The sequence below is a fragment of the Bidens hawaiensis genome, unplaced genomic scaffold (assembly GCF_021521415.1).
Source record: "Bidens hawaiensis isolate Kalapana, Puna unplaced genomic scaffold, B.hawaiensis_p1.1 tig00005959_1, whole genome shotgun sequence".
Classification (NCBI taxonomy): domain Eukaryota; kingdom Viridiplantae; phylum Streptophyta; class Magnoliopsida; order Asterales; family Asteraceae; genus Bidens; species Bidens hawaiensis.
The window spans coordinates 885275-901093 of NW_027491394.1; the positions used below are offsets into that span (position 1 = coordinate 885275).

At 34.3% G+C, this 15819-nt stretch overlaps 2 protein-coding genes across 2 annotated transcripts; both read right to left on the minus strand.

Annotated features, from left to right (window-relative positions):
- Window positions 1-4899: 4899 nt before the first annotated feature.
- On the minus strand, window positions 4900-9107 carry LOC143631212 (OVARIAN TUMOR DOMAIN-containing deubiquitinating enzyme 7). Its single transcript, XM_077100042.1, is given in 11 exon segments — window positions 4900-5070; window positions 5144-5238; window positions 5347-5474; window positions 7084-7204; window positions 7281-7430; window positions 7512-7596; window positions 8143-8204; window positions 8350-8499; window positions 8593-8668; window positions 8767-8873; window positions 9050-9107. Coding segments are annotated over 11 exon segments (1158 nt in total). The 5' UTR covers window position 9107; the 3' UTR covers window positions 4900-4943.
- Window positions 9108-14485: 5378 nt separating this feature from the next.
- On the minus strand, window positions 14486-15035 carry LOC143631187 (uncharacterized). The gene is made up of 2 exons (XM_077100026.1): window positions 14562-15035; window positions 14486-14512 (listed from the first exon to the last, which is right to left on the minus strand). Exons 1-2 carry the CDS (start codon window positions 15033-15035, stop codon window positions 14486-14488), a joined length of 501 nt encoding a protein of 166 aa, XP_076956141.1.
- Between the last annotated feature and the right edge of the window lie 784 nt (window positions 15036-15819).

Consider the following 15819-nt stretch of genomic DNA (forward strand, 5'->3'; position numbering starts at 1 on the left):
ATCAACAAAAACTATCGTACTCGCATATTACATATGTTAAATGCATTTTTACATAGATTATTACATATATAACGAAACGGGAATTTTTATCCTTTAAAAGAAACTCTCACGTTTTTTTTTATTTTTTATTTAACGAAAAAACTTCTAAAAATGTGTAGAAGCTCTTTCAAATTTATAAAAACAAAATTTTAAAAAAACATGTTTTACATGTATTTTGTGTTTTTCTCAAAGCTCGCATCACTGGACTTAGTTCTCACAACAACTAAGCCCTATAGATGTATACGCGCACACACACACGTATATAAAATACAATATTAAAAAATCTCAAACTTATTGAAATCAAAATATACTCTAGTCATTTTGTATAAGAAGCTTGGATTTTAATAATCCAAACTTTGAGTTATTGGCCGATGCTAATCCCAACTAAAGAAATGTTCCAGGGCATCCCAACTTTCAATCCCTATTCCTCCACAAAGATTTTTTTCTAATGGAGTCTAACACCATTATTTTTAATGGCGTGGATGATGATGATGATGATGATGTACGTGGCAATTTGTTGGAAAATAAATTGCTTAAACTCTAATCAACCTTAATGTTTTGTTAATGGCTTAATTAACCTAATGTGACCTGAAAGAGTTTTAGTTCATCATTGATGCTATATGTCACACACATGAATCTCATTATAAAGATGTATGGTCCCACCCTTCAACCTAAAGTCGAAGTCATTGATGGTGATGGTCATTTCACGCATAATCTGGTTGTTTCTGTCGAGGGTGTGGGGGTTGCAATGGTGGCAGTGGTCGTTTGGGAAGGCGGAAGTGATCCTTGTGGTCGGGAGGGTGGGTGGTGCTGATCATCATCCATACACATACATACTTTTTTATTTATATATTTTGTTTATTTGTTTATTGTTTTATTTATCATGTCATTATTCACGTTATTAAAAATTAATGGGGTTAGACTACGTTAGAAAAAAACTCGATAGAGAAAAATATGTTAAATGTTGGGATTGTGCTGGTATATTTCGTTAGTTAGGATTAGTATCTACTAATAGCTCAAAGTTTGAATTATTATTAAAATATAAATTTCTTTATGTTTGAGAAGAACTAATTAGGAACAAACACTATTTCACTTTATAATAACACGCAACATGGTATAAATAAATAATCGTAACTTGAATTTATGTTTGCTCTCGAATTAAATAGAAAGCGTGGGTAGAAACAAAAAAGGGACCATGTTGAGCGAGGACCACACTCCGTAACCTTCATATTTATACATTTTTATCTTTCAAGGAAAATAGAACGTAAAAAGCAATATTATTTTAATGATAAATCTGAAAATATAATCTATAATATATATAAACAAAACCCCTAAAATCCTACGTGTTGCAATGTGGTCGCTCCCTCATTTTATGGAAGCCACTAGATTGCTTGATTTTTAAATGGAGCCATCTCATTGATTTAACCCAAATTCATGGGTATGTGTCTTACCAAAACCAGATAATTTTTAAACAGGTTATAACATCTCATTAAATTAAAAATTAATCTTATCAATTATTTTATATGAAAATCCTATAAAATAGGGATATACTAAAATTTAATATCCAATTTGAAAAGAAAAAGATATTATTTATAATTAATAAACAATTTTATAGTAAAAAACATAAGCAGGTCATGGGTCACCAAATCCAGATAGCTTTTAAACGGGTTATAACATATCATTTATTTATGAAACCACCCTAAGTATATTATTAACTTTCTTACAATAAAGAAAATCTAAATCCAAAAAATAAATATTAAAAAACAAAATGTAAAACAACCATTATCTCAATCCATCAGATTTCTTTGTTTGTAAATGAAGGTTTCTCACGCAATTGATCTGAATTCACGGATTAAGGTCTCACCAAACCCAGATAACTCTTAGACGGGTTATAACATCTCATTATATTAAAAAATAATCTCATCAAATATTTGATATGAAAAGCCTATAAAATAGGGATATACTAAAAATTAATATCCTATTTTATTTAAAAAAAAGATATTATTTATAATTAAGAAACAATTTTATAATAAAGAAAATAAACGGGTAATGGGTATCACCAAACTCAGATAGCTTTTAAACCGGATTATAACATATCATTTATTTGTGAAACCGTTTCATCATCAAACCTCAAGTATATTAATTATTAACTTTCTTATAACAAATAAAATTAAAATCCAAATATACATATATAAATATTAAAAACGAATAATGTAAAACAACCTCCGTAATACGGGGGGATAAAATCTAGTATAATATAATATAATAAATAATATTATTTAATAAACTCTTAACAAAATTACATAAAATTAATTTTAAATAACAGTTGAAATGAGACCACATGTACATAAAACTATCCTTACATTTGGGTCCCAAGTAATTACCTCCTGTGCATGTCGGGTACAATTATTTTGGATGCAAAGGAGTACAATTGATATGTCTATACGACTATACATGCAATTAGAAACATATTCTTAGAACACTTTATCTACTTACTCATCAACGAAAGGGATATATGATGAAATTGTTGTTGTAGTAAATAAATGTAACACATGCATGCATGGGAGAAAAAAATTTTAATGTCAGGTTTTCTTGACTGTTTTAAGGCCACATTCTTCTTGGGTTTATTGAATCATTTAATAATAATAACACATGGTCTTAATCTACCATAAAGTTGCAAATATGTTGCATCTGATCCATTCACTCAGGCAATTGTATCATGTGTGTCTAACTATTCGTTCAGTTTGATTATGCTTATCAAGAAATAGCGCGCAATATAAGTTACAAGACATGTTTCAAACAATTTATTCATTCCGTAATATTCTTATTATGAAATTATTCTTGTATTAAAAGAATAAAAGATCAATCAATTAGATATCAACAAGTTGTTGTGTCTGCAATAGCAGAGTGCACGTCTCTACATTATCGGTTCCATGCTTTATTATTTCAATCAGTACTTTTATTGTGAGAGATTTAATTCTTTATATCTTTCTATTTTGACTAACCATTTGTGTGTTTGCACTCTTGGAAAGAATTTGTCACACAAAACATCTAACCTATACTATATTAAAAATGTTATTGATGTTGATATTATTTCTACACTTTAAAAGATAATCAGGAGTGAATAGTGATCGCGACATGCTTCTGCAACAAAACCATCGGTCAATTGGCTAAAGAGGTGCTCGACAATAACACATACAACCCAAACGTGTAGTGAGTGTACCGGTTGGTGAAAATTTATTATCCCATAACATCCAACTACGAACCTCCAAGGTCGGTCCACTACTCTTTATGGAGACTGGCTCCCACTGCAACAACCAACACTTGTCACTGACATGGTCATTACTCTTTCAAGCAACTCATCAAGAAGTGCATGTGCCTCAACGCCACATCATGGCATCCCGAGATATTCCACCACCATCGTGCACAAGTGCGTTAACCCACATGATAATTCAGCCGCCATCGCAACTTGGGGTGACAACTTGAGCAACGCTGTAGTTCAAGGGCTCCTTTTATGTTCCTTTCCTTTTCATATATATTCTTGGCCACACAATTCTTTAAGCAAGAACTAAAAGTACAAGCCACACAAAGTAAACAAAAAGTTAAAAAGGAAAACATAATTTTTACCCGCAAATGAACAACTAAGAAAACTTCAAAAGAGATCTTAGAACAGATGACGGTCGACGGGCTATATCCTCAACGGCCTTCTGAAGCAGTTTTAGTGTTTACAATCACCTGTTTTGTTTCTATGCAGGTTCTTTTCAAAATATTGTGTATTAATTTTATTAGTATTGAACTACCTAGCTAATGCAAAATGTTCCTCTACACAATTTGCTCTCTCTTAAAATATATTTATGGGTAGAAACTAACACCTTTATTGTAAACTCAAGTGGCTATATACGATCATCTCTGATTGTGGTGTCTTAAAATTGTAAACTCGGGTGTTTTTCTCTATTGTGTACTCAAATGCGAGTTGACCTTGCCAATATACCACTTGTCAAGAACATGTCTTGGAAAGCTCGTGCGTCTGCCTTCAAGTTAATGACCAGCCATTGATCCCACATACTATCAAGGTTCATTTGTTCCATCATAACTAAATAGAGATGACCCCAACTCTACAATGTTGTACCTACACGTCTAGCATGTACCGCACCTTTAGAACACGCCAAAAGATAGACCGCACCCTTAGACATTAAAACACTTCAAAAGATAAATATTGACATTTGACTTTCCTTCAATAGTGTGAAGGAATTCTATGAGAATGTTAGATTACCAAAAACCCCTCAAAAACCGTTCTAGATTTGTTTTATCAAACAATTTTCCCTCATCACTATGCATTCTTCTGTATGCTCAAACCCCATCAACTCATGTAACATGAACAAATTCCATTAACTCAAAATTCAATTGAATATGATACTTAAGCAGGACCGTCTTATTTTCTTCGTATGTTCCATCTTCGTCAACAGAATTCATAGCATCACAAATCCAATTAACTAACAAGATGTGACAACTCACTTGATTCTATTGGTTTAAATGTGATACATAAACCATTATATCCTTCTCTCTCTCGCCAGACGTCATGTAGTTCTCACAATTTTCTATTCAAATTGGCTAACGTGACCCTATATATTATCACGATTACCTAATACATGGTCATAAATTTATACATTAAAAAAGGCTGATTTGGTTCTTAAAATCTCCAACTGGATTTAAAAGACACATGAAACAACTCACCTTTGAAAAAAAATGTATATTTGCTTCTTCTGCTACTTTAATTTCTAAAATCTAAAGCTTAATTCAATTTAATTTAATTAACTTAATTTTATAAAATATTATCATCTATCATAAGTGTGCCAACAAAAGACATTGAGTATGTTAAAATGGATACCAGAAGAAAATGATGTTCATATACAAAGTGCACCCATATCAGGAGAGGTTCCCTCACAACCATTCAAAACTACCATGTTTCCTGCTTTCTTCCCCTGTTTCTTATTATCTTTTCTATGCTTGCCATTCTCGACACCATTGCTACTGTAATCATCCATCATACCGACATCATAAGTTTAATAATTCTGTAAAGTAATATTTTATAACCAATACTTACTTTGAAACTGTAGGCGGTCTTCCTGCTGCTGTACCACAACAAGACTTGTATTTCTTCTTTGAACCACACGGGCACGCCTTGTTTCTAGGTATCTTCTGCAAAAAGTTGAAATAGTTAAATAAACATTTGTCTTGAAGAAAAAGATATAAAACGGATTTTAACTAACGCATGTAACTGTTTAATAAATAAGAAATTGGGGAAACCTTTTCATCATGCAATGAGTTGGTCTTATTAGTTTCTTTTTCAGCATTGCTGCAAGTCTGTTTTTCCTTGACTTTTTTTTCATCAGTCTTCGCATCATCCTGCTCAAGTTTGTTTTTACTATAGCCTGCTAGAAAATTAAGTAAAAGTAAGACGCCACTACATTTAATCAAACAAAAGGTAAAAAATAAAAAAAAATAAAAATAAAAAAATTGTTTTACTTCTGTTTATAGAAGTTTCATGATAGCATATCTAATGTCCAGTGATATTTATATTCGATTCCTATACCAAATGTTGATAGTTTATGTCGTTTTAGTGGTGTTGTACCCATACAAAACTTAATTTGTAGTCGTATGCGCAAATAAACTTTTTTAACTGTAATAAGTGAAGTTGTGAACAAACGGATAAAATAACACTTTCACCATAAATACAAGATACTAAAATTGCACAACACTAAAAATTATGTTCTTATGTTACATGTGTGAGCAGACTAACATTATAAAAAAAATGTTTTAGAAAAAGATGAAGGCTATTTATGATTTAACTTCACATTTCATGAAATATGTTATGTACAAGCATTAACTCGAAAATAAAATAGCAGGTATGATCCAAATTATAAGTGGCAATCAAGACCCATTCTTCAAAGATTGGATTGATTTGGGCAAAAATAAAATGTGTACAGATTCATTCTGGTCATCTCAAATTAGTCGACGGGTCAATGTGGGTCTACTTAAATTAGTCAACGGCTAAAAACGGGTAACTATTATGAACTTGTTAACCAAAAAGGGTCTAACTGTAATAAGTGAAGTTGTGAACAAACGGATAAAATAACACTTTCACCATAAATACAAGATACTAAAATTGCACAACACTAAAAATTATGTTCTTATGTTACATGTGTGAGCAGACTAACATTATAAAAAAAATGTTTTAGAAAAAGATGAAGGCTATTTACGATTTAACTTCACATTTCATGAAATATGTTATGTACAAGCATTAACTCGAAAATAAAATAGCAGGTATGATCCAAATTATATGTGGCAATCAAGACCCACTCTTCAAAGATTGGATTGATTTGGGCAAAAATAAAATGTGTACAGATTCATTCTGGTCATCTCAAATTAGTCGACGGGTCAATGTGGGTCTACTTAAATTAGTCAACGGCTAAAAACGGGTAACTATTATGAACTTGTTAACCAAAAAGGGTCTAAATGGGTTAGCACCACTGATGACCATTGTTTGTCTCCACCACCGTCGCTGCCCCATCTTTGCCACATCCATCACCACCGCCTCCCCCTCCAGGCTGCAGCACCAAATTGCCATCATTTCCACCACAAGCACCACTGCTGCCGCAAGAAAATATAGTGGGTGAACCTATTTTTCTAAAACGACTCATTCCAACCAGATTCCATTTTGATCCCAACCCATATTGACATGTAATCACCTTTTACAAAATGACCCATTTTGACCAAAAACCATTTTGCTCAGAACCCAAAACGACCCAAACCTACCCGAGCCGGCCAGTTTGCGAAGTCTAATCCAAATTCATCTACTAGAATATGCCCAAAAAGGTTTTTTAAAAAAAAAGTAAAATATCTGCACAGGTTTACAAAAGAAACAATTGCCAACTTAATCTTCTTAACGTCTACTCATATTTCTACGATATTTCCTATTTCTAAAGTTAAAACATTAAAAAGTTAATGACCAGCAAATGAAAAGATGTACTAACCGGTCATTACCATGAGTATCGTCCACTGAACAAGTAACGCCACTGTTTTCAAATAAAAATTCTTCAGTTCCTTGACCTGATATAATAAACTCTATTGCAGCATCAACATCTCCATCCACTTGTAATAAAACCTAATATTAATACAAGATAAACTACAATCAATTTCCATACAAACTGGCACATGACATATGATATATAGCGTTATACCTGTCGAATTTTTTCTTCATCTTCACATCCACTTCCAGCTTTAACAGTTTTAATTGATTCTAACTAAATAACATCATTAGCAGACCTGCCATTGGTCTTAGAAATAGCATCACTTGTTTTATGAGACTTCACCGACAGATCAGCATCGGCCTATTTAAATAACCAACGGTTATTACTCTTTTATAAGCAAACATAGATATCATAATACATAGCTAAAAGACAGCAAAAAACCTTAATTATGATTGGCATGGTTGGTCCATTGCAGGGGTCTTCCTTTAATCGCACACTATTATAATGCTCCCAATCATGATAAGACCTGCAATCAATCTAAACACTTTAATCCACCATTACAAAAAAACCTTGTTTGAAGTGCCAGTAGGGGTGTAAAGCAGCCAAGCTGCTTGTGAGTTACTGAATATTGGCTCGCTAAAAGCTCGAAGCGACTCGAGACCAAGCTTCATTTATCAAGCTCAAGCTAGCTCGGAAGCCTAAAAGAGCCTATTGTTTATATAATTTTTATATAATGTATCAAATATATATGTTTACCAATTATTATTATATAGAAAACTATGATAAAAAAACACTATATAAATATAATATATATATATATATATATATAATTAAAAAAAACCATAATATTAATATGTTATATATAATATTATAATAAAATATATATAATTAGAACCTATAAATGTATGTAAACTAATTAATAAATAATAAACAAGCCAAGCTTGAGCTTGAGAGAAACTACTCACGAGCTGAGCTCGAGCTCTCGTAAGTTCAGTGAACCAAGCTCGATCCTAGACGAGCTCGGGCTCAGCTCGTTTACACCCCTAAATGCTAGTAGTACATTAGTACTTACAAATGGACCATCTTTGCATCAAAGTCACTAAAATTCTTTATATACCACCGACTTGATGACTTCTGTAAATATCAAGAAAAAGATTTTCTTAACAGTACACAAAGTAATGCAAAAATGCATACCATTTGGCAGCTATACGATCGATTACATCATCAACAATTCAGCAATATGTAGGTTACTATAATAGGATACTAAAAAAGAACCTACTCGATGTATGCATATATTACTGTGAGTAACAAGAGAAGCGGCCTGCAACTCCATATTTCCCGCCCACGTACCATCTTTTTCCATAGACTGACAGTATTCATCAAACGGTACTTCATCTTCAATAAACGGCTCGAAGCTTTCACGGTTTTTCTACAAATAATTGTTCACTGATAGGTACGCGCAACTGTAATTACTAATTAACATGTAAACATGACAATTTATTTATATTTAATGTTATGTTACCATGATATAGTGCACAACCATTTTTCTATACTTTGCGTGCAAGTCTTCGTCGCCTTCCAACTGATCGGCTAACGCTCTGTGACAAAACATTGCAAATATAGATTTTTCTATATGAGTAACCATCTATATTATTGGCCTAATAAGCTTCTTCTAGTTAAACAGTTTAAGACAAACCTGAAGAAGCAATTGCCATCTGCTGTAACATCTATAATTTTCAAACCTAACGCGTCAAGCTGAGCTCGAAACTCGGATATCTCGGATTGTTTTCCATTCTTTTTAGCCTGTCAATTAGTTTATAAATTTATACAGGAATAATAACCCTAATAGTGAATGTTTGGATATTTAATAATTAAAACAGACAGTATGATCAGTCGTGTAGATGATTATTGATAGAAAACGTAATGGGTATTGCTTGAATAAGTGGAATTGAACTGATAGATGAAGATGGTAAACTTACATTGGGGTGTGGGTGCTTATTTGGCTTAGATTTCTTATTAATCTTTGTTTTGACCATTGTTGTTTATGGATTCATTCCAAGGTTTCAGATCAGATGATGGTGTTACTGCCGGCTCACGGTGGTTACCGTATCAGAGGGTTAGCCGGTTCTAAAGATTATAATACGGCGACAGCAATAATATTCTAGTGGCCCATGAATGCCATTTTCCTATTTTTATATTATATAATGAACCAATATTTTTTAATATTTTTTTGACAAGTCATTTAGTTTTCTAATAATTTCTTAAAGCATTTACATTGAGTTCTCTAGGTTTATGTAAGTAAGATCTTTATGTTGTATGAGTTTTACAAGTGGAGGAGAGAAAATATATTACTAAACATATAAAAAAATATCATTTAAATAAAAAGAAGAGAAAAAAGCTAGGTAATTATAGAGATGGAGATGGAGATAGAGTATATGTCGGAAATGTTTTTATTGTAATAGGATTAGTAATTTGGTATAGTAATGTCTTGGTCACCAAGTTAAGGTTAGATATATAAATATGGGGCTTTGGTAGTGCTTTGGATGGGTGATCAATAGAGAATTATTAAAGTTTTTTAGTCACCTTTCTAATTAATATATTGAGAGTTATTCAATATGCGTTTCTTATGTGTTTTCGTTTTGGTGAGTTATATCAATTCGTTCTTGAAGTGGTATTAGAGCTTGGTGTAACCTCGGGTAGAGGTGGAAAAATAAACCGGTTAATCGAACCGAAACCGAACCGATTTCAAACCGATTTTGTAGAAACCGGTTTGGAACCGATTGAAACTGTAGGTTCAGAACCGGTTTGTAATTTTCTCCACCAAAACCGATTCCAAACATGATAACCAAACCAAAACCGATCATAAACCAGTTTTGTCTTTTGTTGACCAAACCGAACTGGTTTCAACCCAAGTCGGTTTTGAGTTTTAAACTGGTTTGTGCACCTCCAGTCTCTGGTACCTTGAGCTTGCTACGCAATTACACCAATCTTTGATACCACTTAAAGACGAATTGATACTCACAAAAACGAAAACACACACAATACGAATATTGAATAACTCTTAATTTATTAATTAGAAAATATAATTCAAAAAAACTTATTACAATCTCTCAACACATATATAACTCGATTTCTCTCTTGATAAGCCTAACTCGGTTGCATCTCATATGTTTTATAATGTCTAACCATATCTCGGTTTACACACACCAACCCTAACTTCCTAGCTAAAACATTTTGCCAATTATAATTACAATGCAATTAAGAAACTTGACCGACTTGTCAACTTAGATCATTCCATATTCACCGAATTAAGAATACGATCAGAAATTATCAACATCTAGAGGCTTATGATGGTGGTGTCCGGCCCAAATGTATTAACTAGTTAGGTTTAATTGTATATATTTTTTGTTTTTGAATTCCCACAGTCACATGTTATGTTATCGGATTACTATACTTTGCATGCGAAAAGTAAAGCTAAGAGTCGGGTTCTTAGTGGTTGCATTCTAAGTCAAAGTATCTCATTAGATAGAGGAAAGCAATATCTTCATCTTACCCTCTGAGACCTTAAATAGTGTACTATGTGATGGAATAACAATATGAATGAATTGGATAAAAGATTTTCTTATGATTAATCAAAGGAAAGAGACTCCTTAAATAGAGCTCATACAACGGACTAATAAACGGTTACCAATAACTCAGCTAACAACCTTGACTATATCAAAACAAGAGACTTATTCAAATTAAAAGATAACAAATTAAATAGCATGTGCATACACAACTTGGATCATTTTTCATCACCCTCCCTTGATTCAAGCTCCATAACTCCTAGTCAGTGTCTATAGAACACATACTTCTCACGACCCAATGCCTTTGTCAACATATCAACCAATTGTTCATTTGTCTTGCAATACTTCAAAGCCACCTGATCTTGATTCACCATCTCACGAATGAAGTGATACTTCAGCTCAATATGTTTAGATATGCTATGCATCACCGGATTTTTACTTAAACTAATAGTGGACATGTTATCACAATATAGCGTTGTTGCTTGAGTTTGCTTTATTCCAAGATCCTCTAGCACTCTTCTTAACCACAAAGCTTGACAAGTAGCAGCTGTAGCTGCTATGTATTCAGCTTCAGTGCTGGATAATGCAACCGTGGACTGCTTTTTTGAACTCCAAGTAGCAGCTCCACTTCCTAAGGGTAAACATACTAGCTGAAATACTCTTTCTATCATCTGGACAGCTTGCCCATTCACTGTCAGAAAAACCAATCAACTCGATCTCAACTCCTTTTTCATACCAAATCCCAAACTTGAGAGTACCCGCCACATATTTTAGAACTCTTCTTGCAGCTCCATAGTGAAACTTAGACGGAGATTGCATAAACGTTAAGATCATGCTTACCGCATAGGCAAGATCAGGTCGAGTATGGTTTAGGTAAATCAACCCACCCACAAGGCTTCTATAAGTAACTTCATTACACTTATCAGCTCCATCTTCAATCTGCAATTTCTCACTTGAGTTCATTGGTGTGTTTTCAAGATTGCAATTTGTCATACCAAACTTTGAGATTAGGCTCCTTGCATACTTCTCCTGACTCAAGAACAAACCCTCCCTGGTTTGTTTCACTTCTAAGCCAAGAAAGAACCTAAGTAGCCCCAGATCTGTCATATCAAAGGCTTTTTTCATTCCTTCTTTAAAATCAACAATCAACTCAGTGGAAGAGCAAGTACAAATTATATCATCAACATATAAGCAAATGTACATAACCTCTTCACTGGATTCATTCTTAACATATAGAGTGGGCTCATTCTCACTTCTCTTGTACCCGTTGTTGATGAAATAGCTATCAATCTTGGAATACCAAGCTCTGGGAGCTTGCTTTAGGCCATACAAAGCCTTTTTGAGTTTATACACATGGTTCTCCTTTCCTTGAACTTCAAAACTAGATGGTTGTTCAACATAAATTTCTTCATTTAACTCCCCATTCAAAAAGGTGATTTAACATCTAATTGGTGTACCTTCCATCCTCTTTGAGCAGCCACACTCAACACCACTCTAATGGTTTCAAATCTAACCACAGGTGCAAATGTTTCCTGGTAATCAATTCCAGGAAGTTGAGTGTAGCCTTTAGCCACGAGTCTTGCTTTATACTTTAACACTTTTCCATCCGGGCCTATCTTGGTCTTAAAGAGCCATTTTAGACCAACTACCTTCCTGTCATATGATAACTTCACAAGTTCCCATGTAGCATTCTTTTCAATTGACTTTATTTCCTCAACCATAGCATCCTGCCACTCTTGCTTTTTACTAGCTTATTCATAAGAATTAGATTAGTGGCTGTGAGAGCAAATTGGCAAGCATAAAAGTCTTCTTCTACATCAATCTTTTCTGCTTCACAATACACATCATTTAAGCCTTCATTCTTTGACTTCTCGGATTAGGAGTAAAGGGTATGGTAGGATTGCTTTGTGAAGTAGTATAAGTAGTTGAGGTATTTGAGTTAGATGAGGAAGCTGGCTGGTTAGAGGAATAGGTGGAGTTTGTGTTGGGTGTATAGGATATTGAAGAGGTGATTGCATAGGAGTTTGATTTTGAGTAGTGGTAGTAGTAATAGGTGTTTAAGGTTCAAATGAGGGTTCAGTTGTGGCAGGTTCATCAAGAATGATTGGAAACGGGTCAGTGTAATAAGTTTGAAAGTTGTTTGATGAGGAGCTGCACCAATTCCATTTTTCATTTTCCATGAATGTGACATCCCTTCTAGTAAGGAACTTCTTTGTGTCTGGATTATAGAGTCTATAGCCCTTGCTTTGTGTAGAGTATCCGATAAAGATACACTTCTCAGACTTCTTATCCAGCTTCTTTCTAAACTGAGCAGGGATGAGACCATAAGCCACACACCCAAACACCCTTAAATGATTAACAGAAGGCTTCTTTTGGCTCCAGGCTTCATAGGGTGTAATGTTTCTAACAACTTTGGTAGTGGCTATGTTGATAAGATAGACTGCAGTTGCAACAGCCTCTGCCCAAAATTGATTAGGAAGATTCATTTGTTTCATCATACTTCTTGTCATGCCCATTATAGTCCTGTTTTTTCTTTCAACAACACCATTATGCTCAGGAGTATATGGCACGGTTAGTTCCCTTTTAATACCAAATGATTCACAAAAAGAATTAAATTCATTAGAGGTGTATTCACCACCTCTATCAGACCTTAAGACTTTAATTTCATGCTCACTTTCTTTTTCAACCATGAGCTTAAAGATTTTAAATTTGGCAAAAGCTTCTGATTTATCTTTAATAAAGTAAACCCAAACCATTCTAGTATAATCATTAATGAACAGTAAATAGAACTTACTTCCACCCATGCTTGTTGCTTGCATGGCACCACAAATGTCTGTGTGTACAAGTTCCAATGGTTTGGTAGCTCTCCATGATTTGAATGAAAATCTTTCTTTTGCCTGTTTACCTACTACACACCCTTCACACTTGTCTGCATGCTTAATGCTAGGTAAACCAGTAACCATGTGCTTGTCATGTAATAGCTTAAGCCTTTGAAAATGATAGTGACCATACCTCTTGTGCCATAGAAGAGACTTGTCATCAATTGGTTGGATATTAGTGGTCACCTTTGCCTTTTCTTCTCAAAACGGATTAGCAGCATCAAGCAGGAACATGTTGTTACTTTGAACCGGTACCTCCATGAGGACACGACCATTGGCCTTGCTCTTTATGATGCACTTTCCATCATCAAAAAACAGTGAGCATCCGTTTCTCATTAATTGTCTCACACTTAGTAAGTTGTAGCCTAAGTGAGGGGCAAGATAAACATCATCCAAGAGCCGTGTGGAACCACTTGGTGTGGTTATCTTGACAGTTCCCTTTCCTTCAACCATCAAGATCTTTTTGTCTCCAAGTCTCACAGACATTTTGAAACTATCATCAAGAGAGATAAAGCTCTCTTTGCATCCTGTCATGTGGTTAGAGGCACCTGAGTCAAGAAACCATAAGTGTGAGGGAGTGGAGTTGCCTGTATCATCAGCCATGAGAGACATTTGATCTTCAATACAAGCCATGAACAGTCGCTGCTCACTATCTTCCGGTGCATCTTCTGAATCAGTAGCCATATTAGTTGCAGATTGCTCTTCCAAATACCAACAATCCTTTCTTTCATGACCAATCTTCTTACAATGAGTACATTGAGGGACTTTACTTCTGTCTTGGCTTCTCCCTCTGCCTCTACCCCTGAACGATAACCTCCCTCGTCCTCTAAATGATGAGTTCTTAAAGGGTCGGTTATTTTCTTGCATAGCTTGAAGAGCTTGCTCATCTCCTGAATTTTGTTTTTCAGGGTAGATCGAATGTTCATCCTTTCTTCTTGGGATTGCAGGCATCCCATTAGTTTAACCGGAGTCAGCTTTGAAAGGTCATGACCAACTTCTATGGAAGGTACAACATAATCAAATCTAGAACTAAGACTACGAAGTACCTTTTCCACAATAGTTTGGTCTGAGATCTCCTCTCCATAGGCTCTTTTCTGACTAACAAGAGCCATGACTCTTCCAAAGTAATCTCCAACAACCTCACTTTCCTTCATAGTAAGATTTTCAAATTCCCTTCTCAAACCTTGAAGCTTAACAGCCTTCACTTGTGAATCGCCTTGAAATTCCATTCTTAATATCTCCCATGTATCTTTAGCAGTGGAAGCGGCAGCAATCCGAGAGAAGAGTTGGTCATGCACGGCCTGTTGAATGATGGCCATGGCATGAGCATCTCTCTTTTGAGAGTTCTTCAATTTTCCAGCATCTTTCTCGGCTGCATCAAACCCATCATGAACAAGGTCCCATAAGTCTCTTGATCTCAGAATCGTCTTCATACGAACACTCCAATATTCGTAGCCTTCCCCTTTGAACACGGGAATAGGTGCTGGAGCAGTAGGAAGGGTACTGGTTTGTTCTACCATGGATTGGAGGCAAGAACAGATTAAGGTTTTTGAATAATGATACGACTAGGGTTATGATGATTAGGGATTGAATCAGACTGGTGCTCTGATACCAATCTGATAGAATAACAATATGAATGAATTGGATAAAAGATTTTCTTATGATTAATTAAAGGAAAGAGACTCCTTAAATAGAGCTTATACAACGGACTAATAAACGGTTACCAATAACTCAGCTAACAACCTTGACTATATCAAAACAAGAGACTTATTCAAATTAAAAGATAACAAATTAAATAACACGTGCATGCACAACTGGGATCATTTTTCATCACTGTGAAGGAGGTTTTATTGGGTATGCTTAGTTGTTTTTTAGTGGTATATAACTTAAAAAACAATGAATGCATGTGAAAATGTTTAATTTTTTCTTCTTTTCTTTCTCTTCACGTGTTTCTCTTAAAACTTATGCGTAGTAATTTCAATTCATTGTTACCTTGCAATTTTTATAAAAACTGAATATACACATGTAGGGTGCTCTTCTCATAATCAATATTACCGTATTATACACATTCACAATCGTCTAAGCGACTAAGCATAATACACATCGTTCATTTTATAATCACACCCACCCGTCTAGCAGTCTTTAGGGTAAAGACCAAAAAGATATTACAAGATTCTTGTTTTTCTGTATATGAATATATATTCTTGCTATATTCACATGAACTTTAACTTTACTCACACCCACTTCAGATTCTTTTTAAATATCAATTAGGATTTAGCACCCGCGTTTCACGACGGGACCATT